Below are 23488 nucleotides of genomic sequence, written 5' to 3'. Positions count from 1 at the left end.
TTGTTATTATAATTCGTTTTTTTTGTTGTGAATCTGGGATTTAGTAGCGGTGGTAATAAAGGAACCGCTATTCTAGATTGATAAATTATAACCTTCGACGCTAAAAAAGTCCTTCGTTACTTTTTATTATTCATTGATTCTTATAAAATAGTGATGATTTATTTTGCTACGAACTTTATCTTTAACATAAATATTTCTACAATCTAAAACATGTATTGTCTACAATGTAAAACAACGACAATCTAACAATGTATTTAGCAGTTATGAATCTTAAATAATAAATTCTTAGTACAGTAGGTATCACATATTTTATTAAATAAAAATTAAAAACATAGGTAGCAATTAAATGATAAACATTTCAATAATTGTATAACACTATTTGTTTCTATTTATTTCAAAAACTAAAACGACATTTTATTCCACCCTTACCAATTGTGATATGGCAGCACTAAATCTAAACAGTCAAGAAAATTATTCCATTGTGTCATTTCCACAAATGAGTCTGCTTTATTTTATTCGTGTAATTATTTATAATCAAAACGCCGCAGTATTATCGCATTTGCACGCGATTTGTTAATTCAAATGATTATTCCATAAAATAGATTATTTTTATTTGAATAGAAACATGAAAAAACAAATAATCAGGTCTATTACATTTATTTTTATATTTTTAATGCCATTAATCTTTTGATAGAAAATAAATCTTTTTATTCCTTGCATATAGCCTAATTCTAAATTAAATACATCTTTAATAAACAACGATAATATTATTCCTTCGTGACCCGCAACAAAAGAGGTTGAATATTGTATAAAAAAATTACAGATACGACTGGCTGGTTTGATACGCGGTGCTCCAGCTGTATTAAAAAAGCAAATGCAAAAAAAGCTTATGTTTGGAAAAAAACAGCGTGTTTTGGCGGCAATATTATTTTATTTCCCAGAACGATAAATCTCATGCCACGTGTACTGATATTATATGTGTTTTTCCATATATTTGAAGAAAAAGGAACCTAGTGACTTGTTTCTTTGACTTCTATTTTTAATTAGATACGAGGAAAAATGTTCTATAGGGTAAGCAAATTAATGTTATTTTTTATAGTTATGAATATCTTTAAGAAAAATAATAATTAGTTGGTAAAATATCGAATTTTGTATTTAGAATTTATAATTTTACACAGATAATATTATTTTAACAAAATCCTGTAGCGTGCTCAATATCAAAAGGTAACTACGACAAAATGCAAATTACATAAAGTAAAACCGTGACTTAGAAATTCTACACCGAGCAGCCATGATTACACCCATTTTTCCCTCAGAGTTTTAAGAAACACGTTTTCATTGAGGAAGGAAATTAAGGTCCATTTCCTTGAAGAGTAATTATCTCGTTTTAAATATATTAGGACTGTGATTTTGTGGTTATGATATAAGTAGATAGGCACTTTACGTAATTTATATAGCTTATGAGCTTACTTGTAACTTGATACTTAAGAACAAAATGTTAAATGTTGTATTATCATTCTTATTTTAAACGCGTGAATGTTTTGTACTTTTTCGGATGAAAATCACTGAACAGATTTTGATCAGATTTGGAAATGATGTAGGTAGAGTAACATATACCTAATCAAAATCTGTTTGTCAGCGGCACGACTGTATTTTATATACGACTGTATACAGTAGCTTAACAGCATAGCTAGAGAAAACATAACTTTCATATAAATTCAAGTTATAGCGTATATTTGTATCTTAATTGACACTGATTAACGTTATGTAAGGCCAAAACCGCGTTATAAGACAAGTCGAACATTTAAACACAACACTGTTCATGTTTTTGGAAACAAGCAATGTTTCTGAACCGCATACAGCGATGTAACTATATTCCACCGACACCATCCGTTCAAATTGCTACAAGGCATCTTTGTACTATAAAACCGCCTACAGCGTAAACAAGCTTATAAAATTCTCTCCATATGGTAAAGACTTATTTTGTGTAAACTCTTAATTGCTTCCATAATCCTTAGGTAATGTTTAATTAAGAAATATAAAGCTTTTCTAGTTGCTACATATAACATAAAAGGATGTAAATATATTATTAAAATCAATATTGTTGGATATGAAAATTGTAATTTTACAAGGCTCATACGTTGCCTCGATAAACGATCAATAATTGTTTACCTGCTCATGACATTCAGATAATATTACTACGTATGGATGCGCCATTTTTTTGCTCTAACTAAGTTTTAAAAATTATTATCTAGTTAGGTACTTACCGATGAAAAGTTATGTTAGTCACTTTTCCGTATTATTTGTTTTATTTGTGCAATATCGTAACACACATGAAGGCATATTTGATGCGTTTCACTTTAAAACAAATAAAAAAATGAGCGTGCAGTTAAGCCATATGGCTTATGTTGAGCGGAACATAAGTGATGTAGGCGGTGTCGTCTCCATATCTATATCTCAATGGCTCATGATCATAATTTATGACCATGGAGCGAAAACTAGCGTAAATCATAAATTAAAATACATGATAAAAATAAGAATCGTGAAATGTACTTCGGAAAATGCGAAATTGAATAGTTCTATTCATTTGATACTATGTAAAACAAAAACAGTTTTTAAATTAGAAATAACGTATGTTTGTAAGTATAATGTGTATAATAACTTTTTTTAATTTATGTATAGAGATTTCAGCATTTTCGTTTTTCCGTTATTTCGATGTGTGTGTAACGTAAAAGCGTTTTATTTAATGAGAGAGGTTATTATGTATTTTAGTCTTTGATTTAAGTATACATAAGTAACTCTACGACCTACGTACTATGAGAAAAATTAATTTTTAACGTAAATTAAGGTATTGTGAAGTCAGACATAATATTAAAATAGTTCTACCAATACCCAGTGTAATAAAGAAAAAATAGGTATCAATTAATGTTGTGTAGGTACAGTGATAAATATTCAAATAAATGTTATAAAACATTACGTCATCGCTAATTATAAAATAATTATGAGACAAAATATTATAAGTTAAAATCGACACTACAACTAAACTGCACAACAGCGTGTTAGTTTTCCAAAAAGATTAAAATAAATATACCATTATAACGGTACCAACCAATAGGGATAAAATAAACTAGATAAAACCCAAAGCTAATGCCAAAACCGTTTTAAACCTGTAACTGTAACAAAAGTCCACTAAATAATAGTGAATTAAGTCAGTAAAAGAATAGAGTACAATAGGAAATCGGGCCCTTAGTGATCCGTGCGGAATACCGATTCATTTCGAATTCCGTCCACTCGTTTTGAGTCTGAAAGCATAAAATTCCTATCTAATTGAATACGTAATTGGCCAACACTAGTGCCAAACCTTTTGGGAAATTAATTTTTGGGGCCATCGCTTTAATTATACCTCAGTTTTGAACGATTATGTTATCTGTGTAATTCATAAAGTTTGTTCTGATATCTCGCTTCAGAAATTCGGGGAAATTAGCGGGAATTTGCGATTGCGATTAGACTTTTATGTTTGTGTATAAATTGTTTATCTCCTACAAACATTTGTAATGACCGTCTGTTTTTGCGTTTGACGTCTATTTGTTAATGTATGTTTATTGATGTGTATCTAGGAGGAGCATCTGGCAAAACATACAACGTTTTGTAAGCAAATTAAACACGAGGAAAAACGTCATCATCATAACGTAAAGTGCTTTATTAATATTTTCATAAGCTTTTTAAAGTGAAACTACTTTTGGCGCGTTCAGAGTAAAATTTCACGGTTGCGTCATGGCAATATCGTTACGTTATTGAGTAAGGCGACGATTTTGATATCTTTTAGTCTTGCCAAAGAAGTTTCACTTCTAACACGAGAACTCGGCATACACACTTTTTTTCTACAAAAAGGTTGTTGTGTTTAAAAAATTACAATTAAATAAAATAATAATATAATTTTTTACTCTTGACATAAATGATATTCTTCCTAGTTATACTCGTAAGCTTAAAATTGTTAGTAGCGACATTAATTCCGTAAGTAGGCTAATTAGTGCGATTTTAAACGCCTACATATGCGTTAAATAGAGTTATTCTTTACCCTTGCTTTTACAATTTTAATTGAGTATGTCTTGTCTATACATATAAATTTATCACCATACCCATTTTGTTGTAGCTTTCATTATATACAAAAGGTAATATTTGATTGTAACTATACGGGTCTATTCATTATTATTACGGACACGATTAAATGGTGAAATAAACAAAAACATTTATTCATCGTATTTTCTGAACCATGAATAGTTTCTAAACATTGAAATTAAAAGGTTGGCTACATCTTGCCGTAGGTGGTATTCGATCGACTTAAGTGCGAAAACTGGAATCCCAAATCCCGGAAGACCCTTTTCTTTCCAATCATTAAATCCCCTATCATTCAATCATTCAGTTTCCTTGAAGCAATGAAACTAATGCGGTTTTATGTCTTTTCGTGTCACTTGCATTCATATTATAGGTACCCAATTCATTCGTGTTGGTTTCACTTGCTTTGAATATATCAAATTCTATTAATTCAAACTTACTTATGTGTTTCATGAATAATTACATACATGTATAACTCTTTCGTACTTAAAATTATTAAAAAAGCATGCAAAATATAATCTTGTTTTGCGCTCATAATTCAGAATAACGCGTGATCCTTTATGTAACATGTTAATCTTCTTTAGGTATCAAAGCTAAGCCTCTGCATCAATGTTCTCAATGGAATGGTTTGTGTAAGCATAATAATTAGATAAGTGTATTTAGAGGCTATATAAATTTATATAAAAATATCACAGTATGTAACTTGCCGTCGTATATACGACATACCTATTTCATGATATTTTACATTTTCAGAGACGCTAAACTCATTGTTGTTTCCCTTTGAAGGAACAGTCAACGCTATATCTTCATATTCTATGTTTCTCAGGTCTCAACTGTTATTTGTCTTTGCATCCAAGAATCGCTGAGAACATTCAATAAAGACAAAGCCGTAACCTATAAACCCAAATAAAACGAGGAGGCGTGGTGGAAATTGAAAGATTTGGCGTTCGTATTTTGTTTTGCCAATTTAAAAAACGCGCACACAATACGGGCGCGGTTTTCTCGAAGTTTCTCAATTCTTTAACAGTAAATCCTTTTGTCCGTTGGTTTGTGAAACAATTAATGTGCCGATTCGAGGTCTTTTTAGCTGCCTTTGTTTGGGAAAGAGTCGATAATACTAATTGTTTAAAGAATGTCCTAATACAAATCTAGGAGGGCTGTTTCTTTTTTACTGTATGAAACACGATATTTAGGTATATATATTTATACATTCACATAATATAATAAAAGTACCTATAACAATAAAATATAAAATATAATAAAGAAATAAACTTGAGAAATTTATAATATGCCTAGATATATTATATAGGTACTAGCAGTCCGCCCCGGCTTCGCCCGTGGTACATATGAAAAATAGATGTTGGCCGATTCTCAGACTTACCCGATATGCACAGAAAATTTCATGAGAATCGGTCCACCCGTTTCGGAGGAGTATGCAGACTAACATTGTGACACGAGAATTTTATATATAAGAAGATTAGTTTGCAGCTTATACATCTGAATATTATTCCACATATTATTATTATCGATTATAGAGCGGAATTCATGTGTTATAATCACTAATAGGAATATTATAGGGTCCATAGAGTCTGAATACAATTGTACCATGAAGATTATGATTACATACTATAACAATTTGAAACTATATCGAATTAATATTATTAACAAGAGCAATTCAATTATAATTGTGGTGTTGACAAACAGTTACAATATTGGGACCTTCGAGAAATAATTGTAATGTGTATGTCGTCCTTGTAATATAATTAAATCTAATAATAGATAATTATAATTCAAGTGTACTATGTATTATCAAATTAATTTACTTAATTAATTATCTGTGAAATATAAAATTTAGATGAACTTTTCTATAGTTGAAAAGAATACAAGATTATTTGTACATGCACATGAAGAACGTTTAATTACTAACCGTTTGTAGTCTGAAGTTTTTAATGTCTAATATTTCATAGGAAAGATTAATAAATAAGTTCCTTGTAAAATATGAATAGATTGGTGAAAGGGTGAGGAAGGATAGAGACACAAAAATCAGTATGAAATATCTTTCGCGCTGCCAATTCCGCGTGATCACATCATTTCCTTGTATAGTTATGTTAGTTTGTTCACAGTTGTTTTTCGTGTTGTTTACTCTGTTGATCTTTTGTCATGTTAATTTAAAGTTGTGTTGTATAGAATTTAATATTCAATTCATTCATGAAGATGGAACTTCTTTCTATCTTTGTTGAAGAATTAATTAAGAGTTTGATTTGAAATTAAAAAGTCTGAAGTAGAACATTCTAAGAATATCAACTAAGGATTGGATTCTACTGACTAGACTCAGTTTAACCTCCTCGCAATAATATTAATCTAGAAAAAGGTTTTATTTTTAAAGATAAAGCAGAAAGCTTTCTATGATTGCTTTTTATATTACACTTAGTTTGAAGTTTCTCGAAATAATAAATGAATTACATAAATAAATGCGTTGTGTGAAGTAATTATTAACATTTGTCTTATTTTGTTTCAGGTGGAAAGTGACTCCGGATTTGGACTTATAGAATAAAACAAAATTATAGTGTCAGTGTAGTCAGAAATGTTAGATGTACTGTAGTGTTGTGAATCATGGCACAAAAGGCTGGCCTCTGGTTTGTGCTGTGGATATCTATCATACCTCTACATAGAGCTGATAACTTGGGTGAGTTTTATAAAGATTTAATGTATTTGATAATATTGTAGGAGGAAATTCTATCAAAATCTCGACTAGAGATTAATCTCTATTTAATTAATTAGATCAGTGTCAACTATCTATGTTTAATACTAGAACTGTTTTTGACGTAAATAAAATGGGATATATCTAACTTTGTTCATAAGGATTTGATATAATGTTGATTTCATACCTAATTTCTATTCATGCGAGAGTGAGACAACAAAAACAATACCTATACCTAAATTACTTGCTAGGTTCAGTAAAATAGAGTCAATAAAAGTATAAGTGTTGATTCGATCTCCGGTGAAAAATACAGCTTCGTCTATATATAAAACCTATTCAATATCGAATATATTTGGCCCACACCAAGCTCGCACCTCATAACTGACTCAATAACTCAAAATCTCATAACGTACTATTTTCATGACAATAAACTTTTCTGAAGACATTCTCGAATACAGATTATAATCATTGTGATATTAATATTATTTTATAGGGCAAGTAGCAATCATACTTATAAGGCAAGTAGTGACTTTCAAGGAATAACAACTATTTTCATTTAAATTCCTTGTTACTCTTAATTTATATTCAGTAACACAATAGCGTTCATTATTCTCTTAGAGCAGTAGTTTCCCAATTAGTTTCAATTGTTGCTATCTTATTTATGATTGAAAAATATTTAGCTAAGAGTAAAAAGCAAATATCTTAAATGTAAGTAAGCAGACAAATCTCGAAAATAATGCCCCAATTAGTCTGAAAGAAAAGGAAAACCTTCGCCTCATCATAATTAAGAAAGATAAACACTGCTGATTAATGTACTTTTTCTTTTCCAATTGATGAGAGTGTTTATTTTCAAATTAAAGTATTATTTACTTATTACTATACCATTTCCATCGTGGGCGGGCATTTATTTGCTGAAATAAAGTGGAATAATACGAACATAGTAAACTAAAATGTCTTTGTTCTATTTTTAAGAATTCAATTTATGAAGCTTGTAGGGTAATCTTTATTTATATTTAAGTATATTATAGACTAAAAAGCTAAAATGTAAGTCCTTTGTTCTATTTTTAAGAATTCATTTTATGAAGCTTGTAGGTTAATCTTTATTTTTAAATGTCTATAGTTACCTAATTATATTTATAGATATTCAGCAAACAGACTTGAAACATTTAATATCCGTTATTACCCACGCTCCACATATCGTCGAGATAACTTAAATTGTAAATGGCAACTAATTTTCATAGAAACATTGCAAGGGCGGATTACTAACATTAACTTGCGTGGGTAGTTTCTCTGTTCTCTGAATGTTATGTAACCACTAAATCGGGGATTCAGAAGTTCACCGGTAAATGAATTAGCACAAAATTTTGCGGTTGTAGCAAATCCCTTTATATCCGGAGATTGTTTAACTAACCTAACCCTAAATTTTGCAAATAGACATTGAAGCCTGCATTTGATTTTATTTATGTGTCGTTTGAGAATTATGTTGATACAATTATAATGTATGTGTATTTTGATACAATTATATGATCTTTAATTTATTGAGGTTTATAATAATATTTACATTTTAACGTTCAAGAATCAAGTGTCGCTTCTAACTACCCCCTCAGACAATTCCTTCTAGCCCTTCCTTCATTTTTAAGAATCACATCTTAAAAATGAGAATATGACATAAAAATAAATACCTATTAGCACATCACATTTCCTTTAAGCGTTTAATACAGAAATATTTCTAAATTATATTTATTAGCATCGATATTATCGCGAGAAAAAGAAATGTCTGGGAGCTACTTCGAAAAGTATTGATAAATCTACGACTCGATATAAAAAGGATATTAATCATAATGTACTATGATTTATTATTTAAAAAGTCAGACCGTATCGCGAAACCTAAATGGAGGGATCACAAAACTTTTGACATTCCCTTTTTAAAGTATCTTCCATCTGTTGAGAAGAAACAAATTCAAATACTTCAGAAGGGGTGATTTAGAGAGTATTCAAGTTTGTATGAAATTCTCAGAAATAAAACTTGATGTAATTAACGCCTTTCCAGAAAATTCTTCCCATTTCAACTTTTACTTTCAATATCATGTACAGAATACCCGTGAGTCTATTTAAGAATAAATTTTATTAGAGCTTTTTTTAAATAAGATTTCGAAGAATTGCAATAGGTAAGTTGTTTGAGTTCTCAAAACATATTTAAAGAAGATAAGCAGATTAATAAAGACATTTATAATATTTCTACGAATGATGAATGAATCCAACCTGGATGAATGAAGGAAGTTAGAACTATTCTCACTTCTTATATTGATTTAATTTAATTTAATACAATACAGAAAATTCGGTATTACGTCGTAAAATAATTTTAACTTTGAATCTATTAGTTTTTGAAATCTACGTAAAGTGGATATAATGGAATAATGGAACACACTACACCGCGCTATTACAATACATCAGTCGAAATCGATCTTCAAACGAAATGTTTTAAGACGTAAAGAGAGACTTAAATGCCGCACACGACCCAAATACTGCCTCAAATGGACATTCGGCTTATAGATTTCTCTTCATGTGTGAAATAATACTTTTAGCCTCTCGTAACATGTTTCCGGTCGGAATCGGGCACCGGGCGAGGCATGTACGTGACAAGACGCGCGTATAATCTCCTCAGAACAAACGTCCTTTTGGCAGAATAATGGAGCGAATTTATCTGACTGGCCACGTAATCTACTGGCTAGATAATGCACTATTTGTTGGGGAATATTGTGGTCTAATGCTTTGGGTTTCTTGGATGCGGTCTAGAAATGGTAGGTTTTCTATTTTTATTTTTTTACTCTATCTTAGGTTAGGGCTGTGTAAAGATATAAAATGCGTTGAACGAAAGAGATTCTGGTTTAAATAATTGTGATTATAGGTAGCATGATTTTTAAAGTACTCAGCATGCTTCTTGACTCTACTGCTAACAAAAATACGTTGTTACAATTATTCGGTATAGCAAATGTGAGCATATTCATATTTTAATGTAGGTACCTATTTTTACAAACATTAACGCAGAAGGAACTTCAATAATCATTTTTGTATGTCCTTTTACAAAAATGTCATGCCATTTTTGCAAAATGATGACAAAACTTTACCGTGATAGTAGTAAAGCGGATTTGAAGTCCGAACTATTACGAGAATAAAGGGAGAAATAAATAAATAAAATAAATAAATAAATATTATAGGACATTATTACACGAAATCTCGAACATTTTTCATCGAAATAGTAACAAGCGTTATTTAGAATAAAATACTATGCATCTCGATTCTCGCACCAAATCACGACCGTAACCGTATCGGAAAATGTTCAACAATTTACGTAACAATGCTCACTTTACAATTCTGTCACCGACTAACGCGTACTACAATATATTTCTTGTTCCGCTCCAACTACTCCTATTTGGCTCTGGTTTTTAGCAAAATTAAAAAGTTGCACTTGTAAAAATAACGCGAGAGTGAAAAATAAGAAGGAAAATTATTTAATTTCATTATACTTAAATAGCACCCGCATCTTCTCACGTACATTATCAAAAAATTTAACAAATCGCTATCCAATGGTGAAAACAGAAATAAAATAAGTGAAGCAGTTTTGAGTCTATTATAAACAGAAAAACGGACAGACGAACAATGTACTTTCTTATATAACATACTAATGATTCTACAGTCTTTGAAACATCTCTTTAATGCTGCAGAAATCTTTACTGTCGTGAATACACTCATAAAAATAAAAGGAATCATTCAAAAACGAGAATTGTTCTAAACACAATACCGGAATGTAGGTTGCTATTTGCTTTTGAATTAACTCAACTATTTTTTAATATGGATTTCGCACAAAAATACGCGAACCGAACTAAAATTGAAAGTTGATGGTTCTGTTATTTATCGACTATAAAGCTTGTTGTATCGTAAACATCTACCCATCGAAATATACGGCAATAAATTTAAAATAAAATCTAAACTAAATGTTGAATGTTTCTGAATTGCTTTGAATTTATATTTATTCCTGGAGCTGAATCTATTTCTGTTTAATATATCTATGATTATTTAATTCAGTCGTTACTTTTTAGATACTATCGATCAATTATGAGACAAACGTACCTACATTTGAACTCTTACACAGCTTAGCATAATCATCATCATCACTACATAGTAAACAAGTCGATACTCTGTCCTTATATCCCTATGTATGCTTAAATCTTTAAAACTACGCAACGGTTTTTGAAACGGTTTTTCTCCATAGATAGAGTGATTCTCGAGGAAGGTTTTAGTTTATAATTTATTAAGAAAAAACGGACGAAGCCGCGGGCGGAAAGCTAGTAAATAATAATTAATTAATCCTTTAGTCTACACATCCTTGGACAATAATTGTTACGCTTGCTTAGCTACAGTATACGTCAGACCATCATGACTAATCTCTTGCCATCCCTGATACAGCTCATCAAGATATTTCTCATGTTTTCAATAATATCGGAAGTAGGTCACATTTGTTTATACTTCCCCTAAAATTCTTGCGATCAAACAAAATTTAGTTATATATTGCTATCTGTCAAAGTGAAATATTGCTTACTCACAAGCAGAATAAACTATAAAGCATTCCACACGTCCCCTATAGGTTTTTATTTCGAAAATAAATCGGGATGTTTTCCTTTACCTAAAATAATATTATGGAGGTACGTAAATTTCTGAATTAGTGGACATCTAGATACTAATATTATAAAGAGTATAGGTTTTTATGTATGTATGGTTTTCACGCATAAACTACTGGACCGATTTCAAAAATTCTTTTACCATTAGAAAGCTGCATTTTCACTGAGCAACATAGGCTATAAAACATGTAGGTACCACGGGCGAAGCCGACGCGGACCGCTAGTACATAATATATAATATACCCGTGGTTACATTTTGAATTATGAAAGAAGTTAAACGTCTAAAATGTATATTTAGAAAGAGCCTGCTTTTTAGAACGAGCTTGGGACGAGCCATTACTATTACCATTATTCTACTAGTAATTACTACTATCACTATTTTATTGATTCCTAATTACTCATCACCTTCATGCTATAGTAGGATAAAATATTTCTCTAAATAAGTCAATTATACTTCGAATTTTAAAGATGCTATTAAAGGAAAAAACAAATAAGTAGACACAGAAAAATGTTAACATTCTGTACCGTCAAATCAATATGACACAGAAATATTGACGAATTCCCATATATTTGGGGACTTAATTCATTCGATAAAGCCTTCACTGAGATGAATTTCATACTCCACAAAACACGTTCACTTCAGTGGAACTCGGCAATTGTTATTTGTATTCAAATGACGCGGCACAATGTATTTTGTTATAAATTCGATAAGATTTGAATGGTTTATAATTTTTTTCAATATTACTTGGAAAATGAAAATGCACTGATTCTTAATTTTATGCGTTATAAATTATAATGTGTAGATGACCATTCCGAATGGACTAATGTTATCTATTTACATGATTTTATCCCTCCACCGACGACACAATAAAGTTTAAAAATGATTATATTTTTTTATAATGTATTAAGTTTATTATATCTATACTTATTTTCATCTCCTGTTGTACCTCAATAACCTTTTTCCTTCGCATCTTATTATTTTCTCTAATAACAAAATCATAATTATAGAGTAAGGTTGTTTCAATAATATTATTACATTTATGTTATACGCCATTAATTAATATAGTATGGAACTTTCCTTTGTCACAAAAACATTTCATCAAATAAAATGCGAAATTGGATATTATAAAGCACTGTATTTGATGAATCTATACAATACATCAAAAAAAGATTTGTTTGTAAAAATAAACTTTTCTATGTATTTTTAGAAATATTTTCATGGTATTGTGTTTGGTCTCATTATACCTCGGCTTCATAACTTATCGAAAAATATTAGATATTGCTTTGCAAACATTCGCAACCAACCAACTACCAACCAACCAATTACCAACAAGTTATATTATGATATAGTAATATACAATTCAATCATAAATTTTCATAATATTGCACAATTAAAATAATAAGTAAAACATTATTTTACTATTCAAATCCAAAGGCTTCAAATTTTTACGAAACGTATCACAAGAAGATTTATCTGTTAGACCACATCAGTAAAACGATATCAATTGTATTATGCCCATAATCTAAGAGACGAAACACACATTCTATTCACTTGTGAAAGCCAACAAAACGTTCGTTGTATAAATTCTACAAAATTGAAATACATGAAATACTAAGTCTAAATACAGCGTAAAACGGTTTCGCCAGCTATGAATAGAAAAATTCACGTAGCAAAGAAAATATTGATACAAGGGGAGGGTTGACTAAGCGACTTACTAACCACCCTTTACATTTAAACCCGGTACTTCATGTCACGTACATGTATATTTGTGTAGCGCCTCGGGGATTTTTCTTTTCATCTGAGCTGGCTTATTATGTATCTGCTGTGAAAACTTCAGTGTGGCGTTGTGGAAATATAGTTAGGAATACTATTTTATCTTTCGTTTGTATGAAAACGTGATTTTAAATATAATATAGTAGCATATTTGTTTTTTCCATAACATGCCTTGATAAATTGAGATATTCTGTCCTTGATGCTATTAAAACTCAAAGATTTACTTGATTAGATTTCTTCTAAAGGCTTTCTTCTAAACTTATATGAAGCGTAATAACATAGTTCTTCTATTTATCTTGGCCTGATCACCACCATTTGATCTTTTATGTTTCGTAAATTTTAACAATTGGGCTTATATATTATTTTGGAAAATACTCAACAAAAATTTGAGCTAAACATCGACGAACTGGCATTCTCTCGCTCCGTAGTAAATAAAACATTTTAATTAAACGTGTTCGCAGTTTCAACAAAATCTAATTCAAAGTTAAACTGAGCATATATTATTTCCACTTACTAAAATTTAGTTAACCTCAGATTGATGTTGCCACTGTTGAACTGTTTTGTATTGTAGTGATTTACTAAAGAGAGTAAGTACAAAGCAATCAAAATGAAAGCGTATTCAGCAGTAGATTAGACGAAATGTTATTTAGTATGTACAAAAGTTCTCTACTTGATCTCGTTTATAAACAATGGAGCCCTTTCAATAGTTCTGAGTGTTTTGTGAATTGTAGGAACAGAATCGAATATATTTTGGTTCGCCTGATTTATCAGATAATCAACGGACAACCTACGTTTGTTGTTGCTTTTATCAGTAGTTGTTATTAAGGTCCTGTTTGCAAACAAATGTTAGGTATTTCACAAAATACATAATGTATAAAGTAAGTACTACCTATAAGCATTTTAAGCCAATATAAATTGTTAAGTTCCTTTTTATAATAATGTGGTTTCTATGTTATTTACGTTTTTATTTTATTTTTCCGTTTATGTTAAAGTATGTGTTTTACATTGCATTGATCACTACACAACTCTCAATATCTCAACTCGTGTATAGAACTACCAAACTGCTTATCTGAATAGTTATGTATGCCATTGATATAAATAAATAACGGTTATAGCAGTTTGATAATATTTCGATCGAACATAATGGGTAAGATATTTCACTATAGGAACAAGCGGGATTACGAATGTGCCGCCTATAGGCTCAGCCAAAGCGTCGTAGAAGTTATTATTTATAGTAAAACAATATGGGAAGTAAAGTTGAGCAGAACTACATATAACTGAGTTTCGAATGATGTCATAGAAGTAGTCTATAAAAGGTGAAGAGAGGATTATGAGATGTCTAGTATTGTATATCTATGTAAATAATCCTCTCATGGTAACATATCACTAATTACTGAAATATTCTAAGCTCTATTAAAGTACGTAGATATTGTATACAGGTTCAAAGACAACGAGCAGAGAGGCCACTCAAGCTGAACATAATTATGGGTCCACACGGTGTGAATATGAAGAAGCCATAATTAGCCGTAAGGGTCTCTGCGTCAAACACTTATACACGAGTTTGTTAAACTAATGCTAAGAAAGTTCCCAGCAAATGTGTGGATGTGATGGACATATTTCACGTCTAGCGGAATTCAGTCAATAAGTTCTGAAAACTTTGCTTCTTGCGCAGTCAACTATTAAGCTTAATTATATAAAGAGCTGAAATGCTACACAGAAGTTTCAACATTAGGTTAATGTTATGAGTTAACTTCGAGAGACCTCAATAGGTGTATGTGGTTGAACTAATATCTAAAAAAATGGAAAGTACTTATATGTGTGTACTTAAATTAATTTCTTACTTACAAAATAATTGAAAAGTCGCAATTCACTCAGTAAATAATACATCAGCAACATAATAATTACGTCGTAGAGTCGAGCGGTTACAACTAAATGAAGCCTTACATTGAACAAAGTAGCATTGTTACTCGAAACAAGTCATTAAAGTACATGTGTCTCCTGTTTACATTACAGCTAGTTTGAATCGTCAGTTTGACCATACATGGCAGTCGTTAATCATGGATAACATAGTGCGTTCTCTCGCCATAAAAGTCAGAGATCCCCAGGATTTTTTCCCCGACGGCCGTAAAACGTTCTCTTTGAGTGATTCCTGGGAACATAAATAATTTGGTTTAGTACGGTTGACTTCAAACGAACGAAGTATTGTTCGTTTATCCAAACATGTTTTTGTGGCGTTCATTTCATTCTCATGGGTATCTTTACGCTTTGATCTCGAAGTGCTTTTAATACTCTTTATTGTTACATTGTTCATTGGTTAGGAATGGAGCGGATGAACTTAGCGTGAAACGATCTCCTGGTTTACAAATAATGTTATTTTTATAAATATTTGTAACTGAAACACTTTCATCTTCTTTCACTAAAAGTTTTGCTATGTCAAGATCAATAAAACAATTTATATAATGTATTTTAATTAATGTTAATAATTGAGTGCATTGCTTTTATATTTAGTCCATTGAATGAGTCCCTCCAAGGGGGGTCTAGAGTGCGTGAGTTAGTAACGTAAGATGTTTCTTCGGAAACATGTCAAGAGTCCCTAGGTAATAAACATACTAAAACCCCGGGACACTAGGAGGAGCCCCGGAGTGGGGGGAGGGGGGAAATGAGTCCATTTTTTCATTTTTCGCTTAAATCTCAAAAACGGTACATGTTAGAGAAAAACTTTCAGGGAAAAGTTGAAAGACCATAAAATTATCTACAAGTTGTACCTCAATCATTTTTTCCTATATCCTACCGTTTCTGAGTTATACGCAGTAAAAAATGCTATGGCTCAAACAATTTCCCCATCAATCGGTCAAAAAATATTTATTTCTTCCAATAAACTCAAATGTGCAACTTGTGACCGGTACTGATAGATTGCTCTTAATTAGGTCTATAATTGGTAAAATAAACACATTCCTCCATGGAAGCCTTTAGGAGGAATCGATTGTCAAAATATTATATTGGGGCAGTTTGAGTTACTGAACTTGATCTTTTTATTTTTTTATTCCAAAAAACTCAAAAGTGCAACTTGTGACCGGTACAGATAGATTGCTCATAATAAGGTCTATCATTGAAAAAATAGTAGATTCCACCACGGAGGCGTTTACGGGGAATTTAATTTTATTAGGGTAGTTACGATACTTGAACTTTTTATTTTTTTTCTTTCAAAAAACTCAAAAGTGCAACTTGTGACCGGTACCGATAGATTGCTCATAATTAGGTCTATCATTGACAAAAAAACCAGATTCCACCATGGAGGCGTTTAGGAGGTATTGAATTTTATTAGGTAGTTACGATACTTGAACTTTTTAACCAACAGCCCTGATAAAATTCAATTCCCCGTAAACGCCTCCATGGTGGAATCTGGTATTTTTATCAATGATAGACCTAATTATGAGCAATCTATCGGTACCGGTCACAAGTTGCACTTTTGAGTTTTTTGGAAGAAAAAAAAATAAAAAGTTCAAGTATCGTAACTACCCTAATAAAATTCAATTCCCCGTAAACGCCTCCGTGGTGGAATCTAGTATTTTTATCAATGATAGACCTAATTATGAGCAATCTATCTGTACCGGTCACAAGTTGCACTTTTGAGTTATTTGGAAGAAAAAAAATAAAAAGTTCAAGTTCAGTAACTCAAACTACCCTAATATAATATTTTGACAATCGATTCCTCCTAAAGGCTTCCATGGAGGAATGTGTTTATTTTACCAATTATAGACCTAATTAAGAGCAATCTATCAGTACCGGTCACAAGTTGCACTTTTGAGATTTTTGGAAGAAAAAAATAAAAAGATCAAGTTCAGTAACTCAAACTACCCTAATATAATATTTTGACAATCGATTCCTCCTAAAGGCTTCCATGGAGGAATGTGTTTATTTTACCAATAATAGACCTAATTAAGAGCAATCTATTAGTACCGGTCACAAGTTGCACTTTTGAGTGTTTTGGAAGAAAAAAAATAAAAAGTTCAAGTATCGTAACTACCCTAATAAAACTCAATTACCCGTAAACGCCTCCGCGGTGGAATTTGGTATTTTTATCAATGATAGACCTAATTATGAGCAATCCATCTGTACCAGTCACAAGTTGCACTTTTGAGTTTTTTTGGAAGAAAAAATAAAAAGATCAAGTTCAGTAACTCAAACTGCCCTAATATAATATTTTGACAATCGATTCCTCCTAAAGGCTTCCATGGAGGAATGTGTTTATTTTACCAATTATAGACCTAATTAAGAGCAACCTATCAGTACCGGTCACAAGTTGCACATTTGAGTTTATTGGAAGAAATAAATATTTTTTGACCGATTGATGGGGAAATTGTTTGAGCCATAGCATTTTTTACTGCGTATAACTCAGAAACGGTAGGATATAGGAAAAAATGATTCAGGTACAACTTGTAGATAATTTTATGGCCTTTCAACTTTTCCTTGAAAGTTTTTCTCTAACATGTACCGTTTTTGAGATTTAAGCGAAAAATGAAAAAATGGACCCATTTCACCCCTCCCCCCACTCCGGGGCTCCTCCTAGTGTCCCGGGGTTTTAGTATGTTTATGACCTAGGGACTCTTGACATGTTTCCGAAGAAACATCTTACGTTACTAACTCACGCACTCTAGAACTTTTTATTCAATGGACTAATTATCAATGAAAATAATTAATTAAAACCCCACTTCCAAAAATAATTACAAATGAGATGACAATTAGTAATTACTCAGAAGTGCAATCAACTGCAATCAGCGCTACTGTATAAAAAAGTAAATGAACATTGAATCTATAATAGCATTAATAGCTATAATAAAAAAAGGAATAAACCCAAATTAAATCTGCGGGTTTGTCTTATGAAAATGTCTGTAAGTCTTGTATCTTGTTTTAAATAATTTTGGATTAATTCGTTTACCCAGTCTGCTACATTTACGATACACACTCAAATTGAATTTGGACATATTACAAATACCAAACATTCAGGCACATTCGGATAAGCTGTCGTACCGTATTACGTGATTCATTTAAAAGAAACAGTACATAAATAATCCAGGGACGAATCGCATTCTCAACGCATTAGCTCGACAATTTAAATATATAAAAATTGTTACGTATCCATTCCTGTAATTCTATGCCATACTTGAGTTGACAGAGATAGATGACGCGCTAACTATGTCGTTTCGACTTTAATTATTGTAAAGCGTTCCCCTCAAGTAGGATGCATGTTAACCGCACATGCTACCCGAGTATAAATGCGATGACTCGGCTATTTTTGTATGCAACCAATCTGAGCGTATTGGAAAAATGTGGTGCTATTTGCGTATTTTGCATTGGGTGTGGATTTCTTGGTTATTAGTTAGGTATGTGCGCAAATTAAAGGCTCTTCTTCCGTGACAGTTTCTTCGTTTGAATAATACCTAAAATTGTCACTACATTATATCATTATTCTATGTTTATTATGTAGGTACATATCAAACAAGATAACAGTTTTTTAACAGGTTAACCATTTGCAAGTTACAAATTACAAGAAAAACAATATTGTTGTTTTAAACCTTGTATAGAATTACGAATTTCAAAAATATCGTTCAAAAATTGAACACCAAAAGTGAGAAATAAATGCTCATTCATTCTTCGCCATAACTCATAACTTGCAACCAATACCGGGATGCGTGCCACGTGCTGTCTATTACGCCTCTCTTCGTATGAAATACATCTTTCTAAAAATAAACGACTTCCCCTTAATGACCCGTTGTTTGCCCCTTAAGGGTTCAACAGTTGGTTCTTGTAAATATTTTTATCCGATTTTATTACTGAACTGTGTGGTCATGCACATGTGATGGGTATAAACTAGTTTACAATTTGGATTTATCTGTATATCGATTGTTTAATTGGATACGTAAGCGATAGGGTGCGTTTTATGCCCTGTTTTATAGGTTTCGTGTGTAATATTTTGATTTTATTGCTAGAACATGTTCCAAACAAATGTTATTAGGGTTTCATTTTCGAAAATCTACTCGTTTTTTTTTTAATTGAATTTTAATTATTGAAATACATACCTACAATGAGAGATGAATATACTCATAATTTTCATATGTATCTACACTTCATAACCGAGACTTTACTCAGTTTTTGTTCTTGTTTTCATGATTCTCTAAGGTCAGGCCTAAAAAATGTAACATTTCAATGGACTATACCTCTCAAAATCTAAATTGCAAATAAATAGACTTGCAACTTGACATCAACTACAAAATATATGTTGATAATAATATGTTACATAGAGTTCAACTTAAACTGGTATAGTAATTGGTACAAATATTTAAAACATTTTGTAGAAAAATTACCGTTAATCCGCGTTGAACTCTTGAGAAGTAGGTTTACGTAAAATAATATATGTTTTACATTAAAAAGCCGGTAATGGGAGTATTACACGCTTTACTTTCAGAAATAATCTTATAATGTTCAAAGAAAACGAGCATACGCATATTTTATAACTGTATTTTATCCTGGATTCAAAGTTATTAATACAAAGTATGTAATAAAACTTGGCTTTTAACATTTTCTAATTTTTTTCTGTATTAACAAAGTTTCGATTGAACCATTAGACACCAACTTCCGTGTTTTAATCGACGGTATAAAAAGGTCAATATTAGTTACATATACTTACTCTGTACTGCAGTTATCATAAAATTTGCTTGCCTTTGATTTTCTTAGACGACAACTATTCAAAATAACTCAAATGGAACCTAGGGAGTTCATTCGAAGAATTTTCAGCATCTCTACCAACCAATGGAATGTTGGGTTTCACAGTAATTCAAATCATGTTTACATAATATTTGTTTTCCTTTTAAAGTATTAGTAGCTTATAATAAACTGAATGTTTATGCCTTACTTACACACGATTTCTCAATTTATAAAAATGTGATTAGACGCATTCAGGGCTATAACTCTCGAAGAAGGGAGTCCCGGTAACTCGTAAATTTAATGGATAAACCGTAAATCTCAACAGAGTTATCTTGTTGTGATAAATTGTTTGTATATTTTTCTTCATATTTATTATATTATCAATGGTCCATTGAACGTAACAAATCGAGAGTATTATGAATACTGAGACAGCAAAGTTGCGATATTTTTTTAAATTGTCAGTTACAACTTTATCTTCTGCAAGTACTGACTGCCGATCTATGATCGTATTTCCACTCAACATTCGTATGAAATCACGTAAGATCTAATTTAAATAAATCAGAAAAATGTGAATAGGTAGTTAAATAATGTCTAATCTGACGATAACTTGTTCATATTTCTTAATGTACCTATAATATTATGTCGTAATTTCGTCTCCAATGCTATCTAATGGTTATCGATAATTTCAGTTATCCAGCCTAGTTCAACAATTGCCGTAATCAGTCGAACTGGAGTACCTATCGTTAGTACAGAAACGGATTAACCTAAGTAATTAATATGCATTATTAGGTCGCTAATATACCAGTAAGTACGTGTCCATGGCGGCACGTACGCGATTAAAGCATAATCATTAGTTTGCATTGACGGTATTAACCTCCTCGCAAGCTGTTTGCTCAGATAGGACCCAATCAATTACCTAGAAGCTAGCGTTGGGTAAACTTACGAAACTGTGTGTAATGTTGGTTGATCAATGAAGACAAATAGTGTTAGTACATTTACGTCACCTAATTAGCTTTATGTACTCTAGACTTGTGAATTTTGGGATAAAATGTGCACAAACTATACGATAATAATGTTTATTAGAGAGGAAAATGTATGTAGTATTTTTCTTTTTGATTGGGTGACGAAAGAATAATATTACCATTAGGTTATATTCATGTTCTTGTTTTCTTTTTTTAATTCCATTCTATTTTCATGTAAAAGGTTAAAGCAATTACAAAGGTATTTAATGTAAGTACTTATTTCATTATTATGAACTATGCATTATGCTACAAATCAGTGATTGTCATTGCATAATAGGACGTATAGCCGGTACGAATAAGATAATTGTGTTAATATCTGCCAATAGTAATTAAGTTTATTATCAGTTTGTACCAGAACAATCGGAATTTAACTGATTTCCATTTGTCACATAGAATGCATATGACACACCGAGAATTGTTAAGATAATGTGCTCTCCATTTCAGAAAATATTACCACTTATGTAAAAAATATAGACTTACTTAACCTAAAATAAATTACAATATTATACACTGCTCTATTTTCACAAAAGGACAGGAAATCGATTGATTATTTATGTGACATAGGTACCTTCGTTTCACAAATACTAAAAGTTTATCTTAATGTAATTAACACATTTTGGGTCTAGAATAATTACTCTTATATCTCTAGAGGGGACTGATAAAAGTGGTTAACATTATTAAGAGTATTAAGAGAAATGATAAATAGTTATCGTTCAACTTATTTCAGATTTGTTTCTCTCAACTTTATTAATGATGCTACTGCATAGAGCATTAATATTCGTTGTTAAATTTGTATTTTGAACGACAGGGATCATTTTATGATGGTTTATTAGTTAGTTTTGTTTCCACGCAGACTAATTTTATTTTGATGATATTAAGTACTTTGTTCGCTGTTATGAGCTTAACCATGAAATTACGTAATAAAGAGTCACAACTAAACAATATAAGAGCTAATCACATTCAACCTAAATACAATTTTTATTCACAGAACTCCTCCTGGGCACACTTCGTACACATCAAAAAGCGGCTTGCGACGAAGAGATGGTCACGCTCATATGTCCAAGGGGTACCACGATCAGTATACAAGTGGCGCAATACGGAGCCTCCGCGTCACAGAACTCCTGCTCACCAGAACTGGCGGAGTACCAGCCAGTGGCTGTTGAAGTGGTGGGAGATACGAGCTGCAGTTGGCCCAGCGCTTTGCAGGTGTGACGACATTGTTCTGGAACATTCCTTTTTTATATATTATGTAGTAGGTAGATGATCGTTTTGGTCTGGTGACTGGTTAAGTCGGATGAGGACATAAACTATAGAATAGGAAATATGACGGATGAATAATGTTGTTTCTTATATGAATGGTCAATAATAATCAGAATTTAGCGTTTATATAGAGCTTTTCTTAACCAAATTATGCTAGTCATCTGATGGAATTTCAGCCAGAGTATCGGAGATATTCCATGAGATAAACAGAGATAAAATTTAAATAACATTTGATATTTTAATCTAGTTCCAAAACTAGAACGAACAAATTTGTTCAGTTGCTTGTGCTTGATTGCGCAGTAAACATCCAAACATATAGACTTAACATTACTTCCTACTGTATGTAGGTATTTATACCTAATACTCGTACTAACGAACCAATTTACCTGAATTAATTTCCTTAGTCCTTACTAATTTAGCATAATAATTTACATCATCCTATGCATTGATAAGTACCTACACTATATTTATAAGAATAAGTATAAATTATTATTCAACACAGCTAAAAATTCAAGAAAAGTATATCTGCTTCTGTAATACGATGAGATTCCATTTTTGGAATAAAATCTAAAATAGGTACTCTTATAGGTAAAAATTCTGTATACTCTGATATCGAGATTACCTAGTAACCAATTAAAAGAATTCAACATTCGTTAGTTGCTTGTTAAAACAATTCAGTAGGTATTTTAGTGAAATGTGGATTCATATGAAATAACAGACATTATGCTCTCACCACACAACAATGCGAAACACCAAATTTATATGAAAGGTAATGGGATGGATATATTTGCGGTTACGTTTAATAGGTAAAGTTTATTAGAGATCAGGATTTCGTGTTTACTGATTAAGTATTGGTGTTACAAGATTAGTGGTTAATCTATTACAGTTTTAGATATTTTTTTTGAGCATAGTTGTTACTTAAATAAAATATTTTTATGATAAACTGACTCTACCATTCGAGAACCAACATCTTTTCAAGTCAGTGTTTGTGTATGGATAAAATATTGCAATTCATTTTAAATATCTACCTATGTAATATGTGTCTTTCAAAGCCACAACTGAAGTTCTTTCGAGTAATAATAGAGTTTAGCTATTAGTTTACATCTTACACAACTTGTAGGTGTTGAATGTTGTTTCTTAGGGGTTTGCACTGGAGATCTACTCAAGGTTATTTCAGATCACACAGTGCAATTGTTTATTTGTTAATCATACGAAGTATGATCCTCTTTAA

The 23488-nt window shown here is 31.3% G+C and overlaps 1 protein-coding gene across 1 annotated transcript in view; it reads left to right on the top strand.

Moving 5' to 3' along the window:
• LOC149906386 (uncharacterized) overlaps positions 1 to 23488 on the top strand; it is a 53605-nt gene that overhangs the window by 5697 nt on the left and 24420 nt on the right. The window contains exons 2-3 of the mRNA XM_090104591.1: positions 6635 to 6802; positions 21986 to 22203. Coding sequence (XP_089960717.1) covers positions 6730 to 6802; positions 21986 to 22203 — 291 coding nt within the window. The 5' untranslated portion in view covers positions 6635 to 6729. The remainder of the gene's footprint in view (positions 1 to 6634; positions 6803 to 21985; positions 22204 to 23488) is intronic.

The sequence above is a fragment of the Colias eurytheme genome, chromosome 8 (assembly GCF_061535395.1).
Source record: "Colias eurytheme isolate Ceu_HAF_F1 chromosome 8, ilColEury1 Martin Lab GWU primary, whole genome shotgun sequence".
NCBI classification, from domain to species: Eukaryota; Metazoa; Arthropoda; class Insecta; order Lepidoptera; family Pieridae; genus Colias; species Colias eurytheme.
The sequence above is the reverse complement of the archived record's forward strand: the minus strand, read 5'-3'. Positions and strand labels throughout refer to the sequence as shown.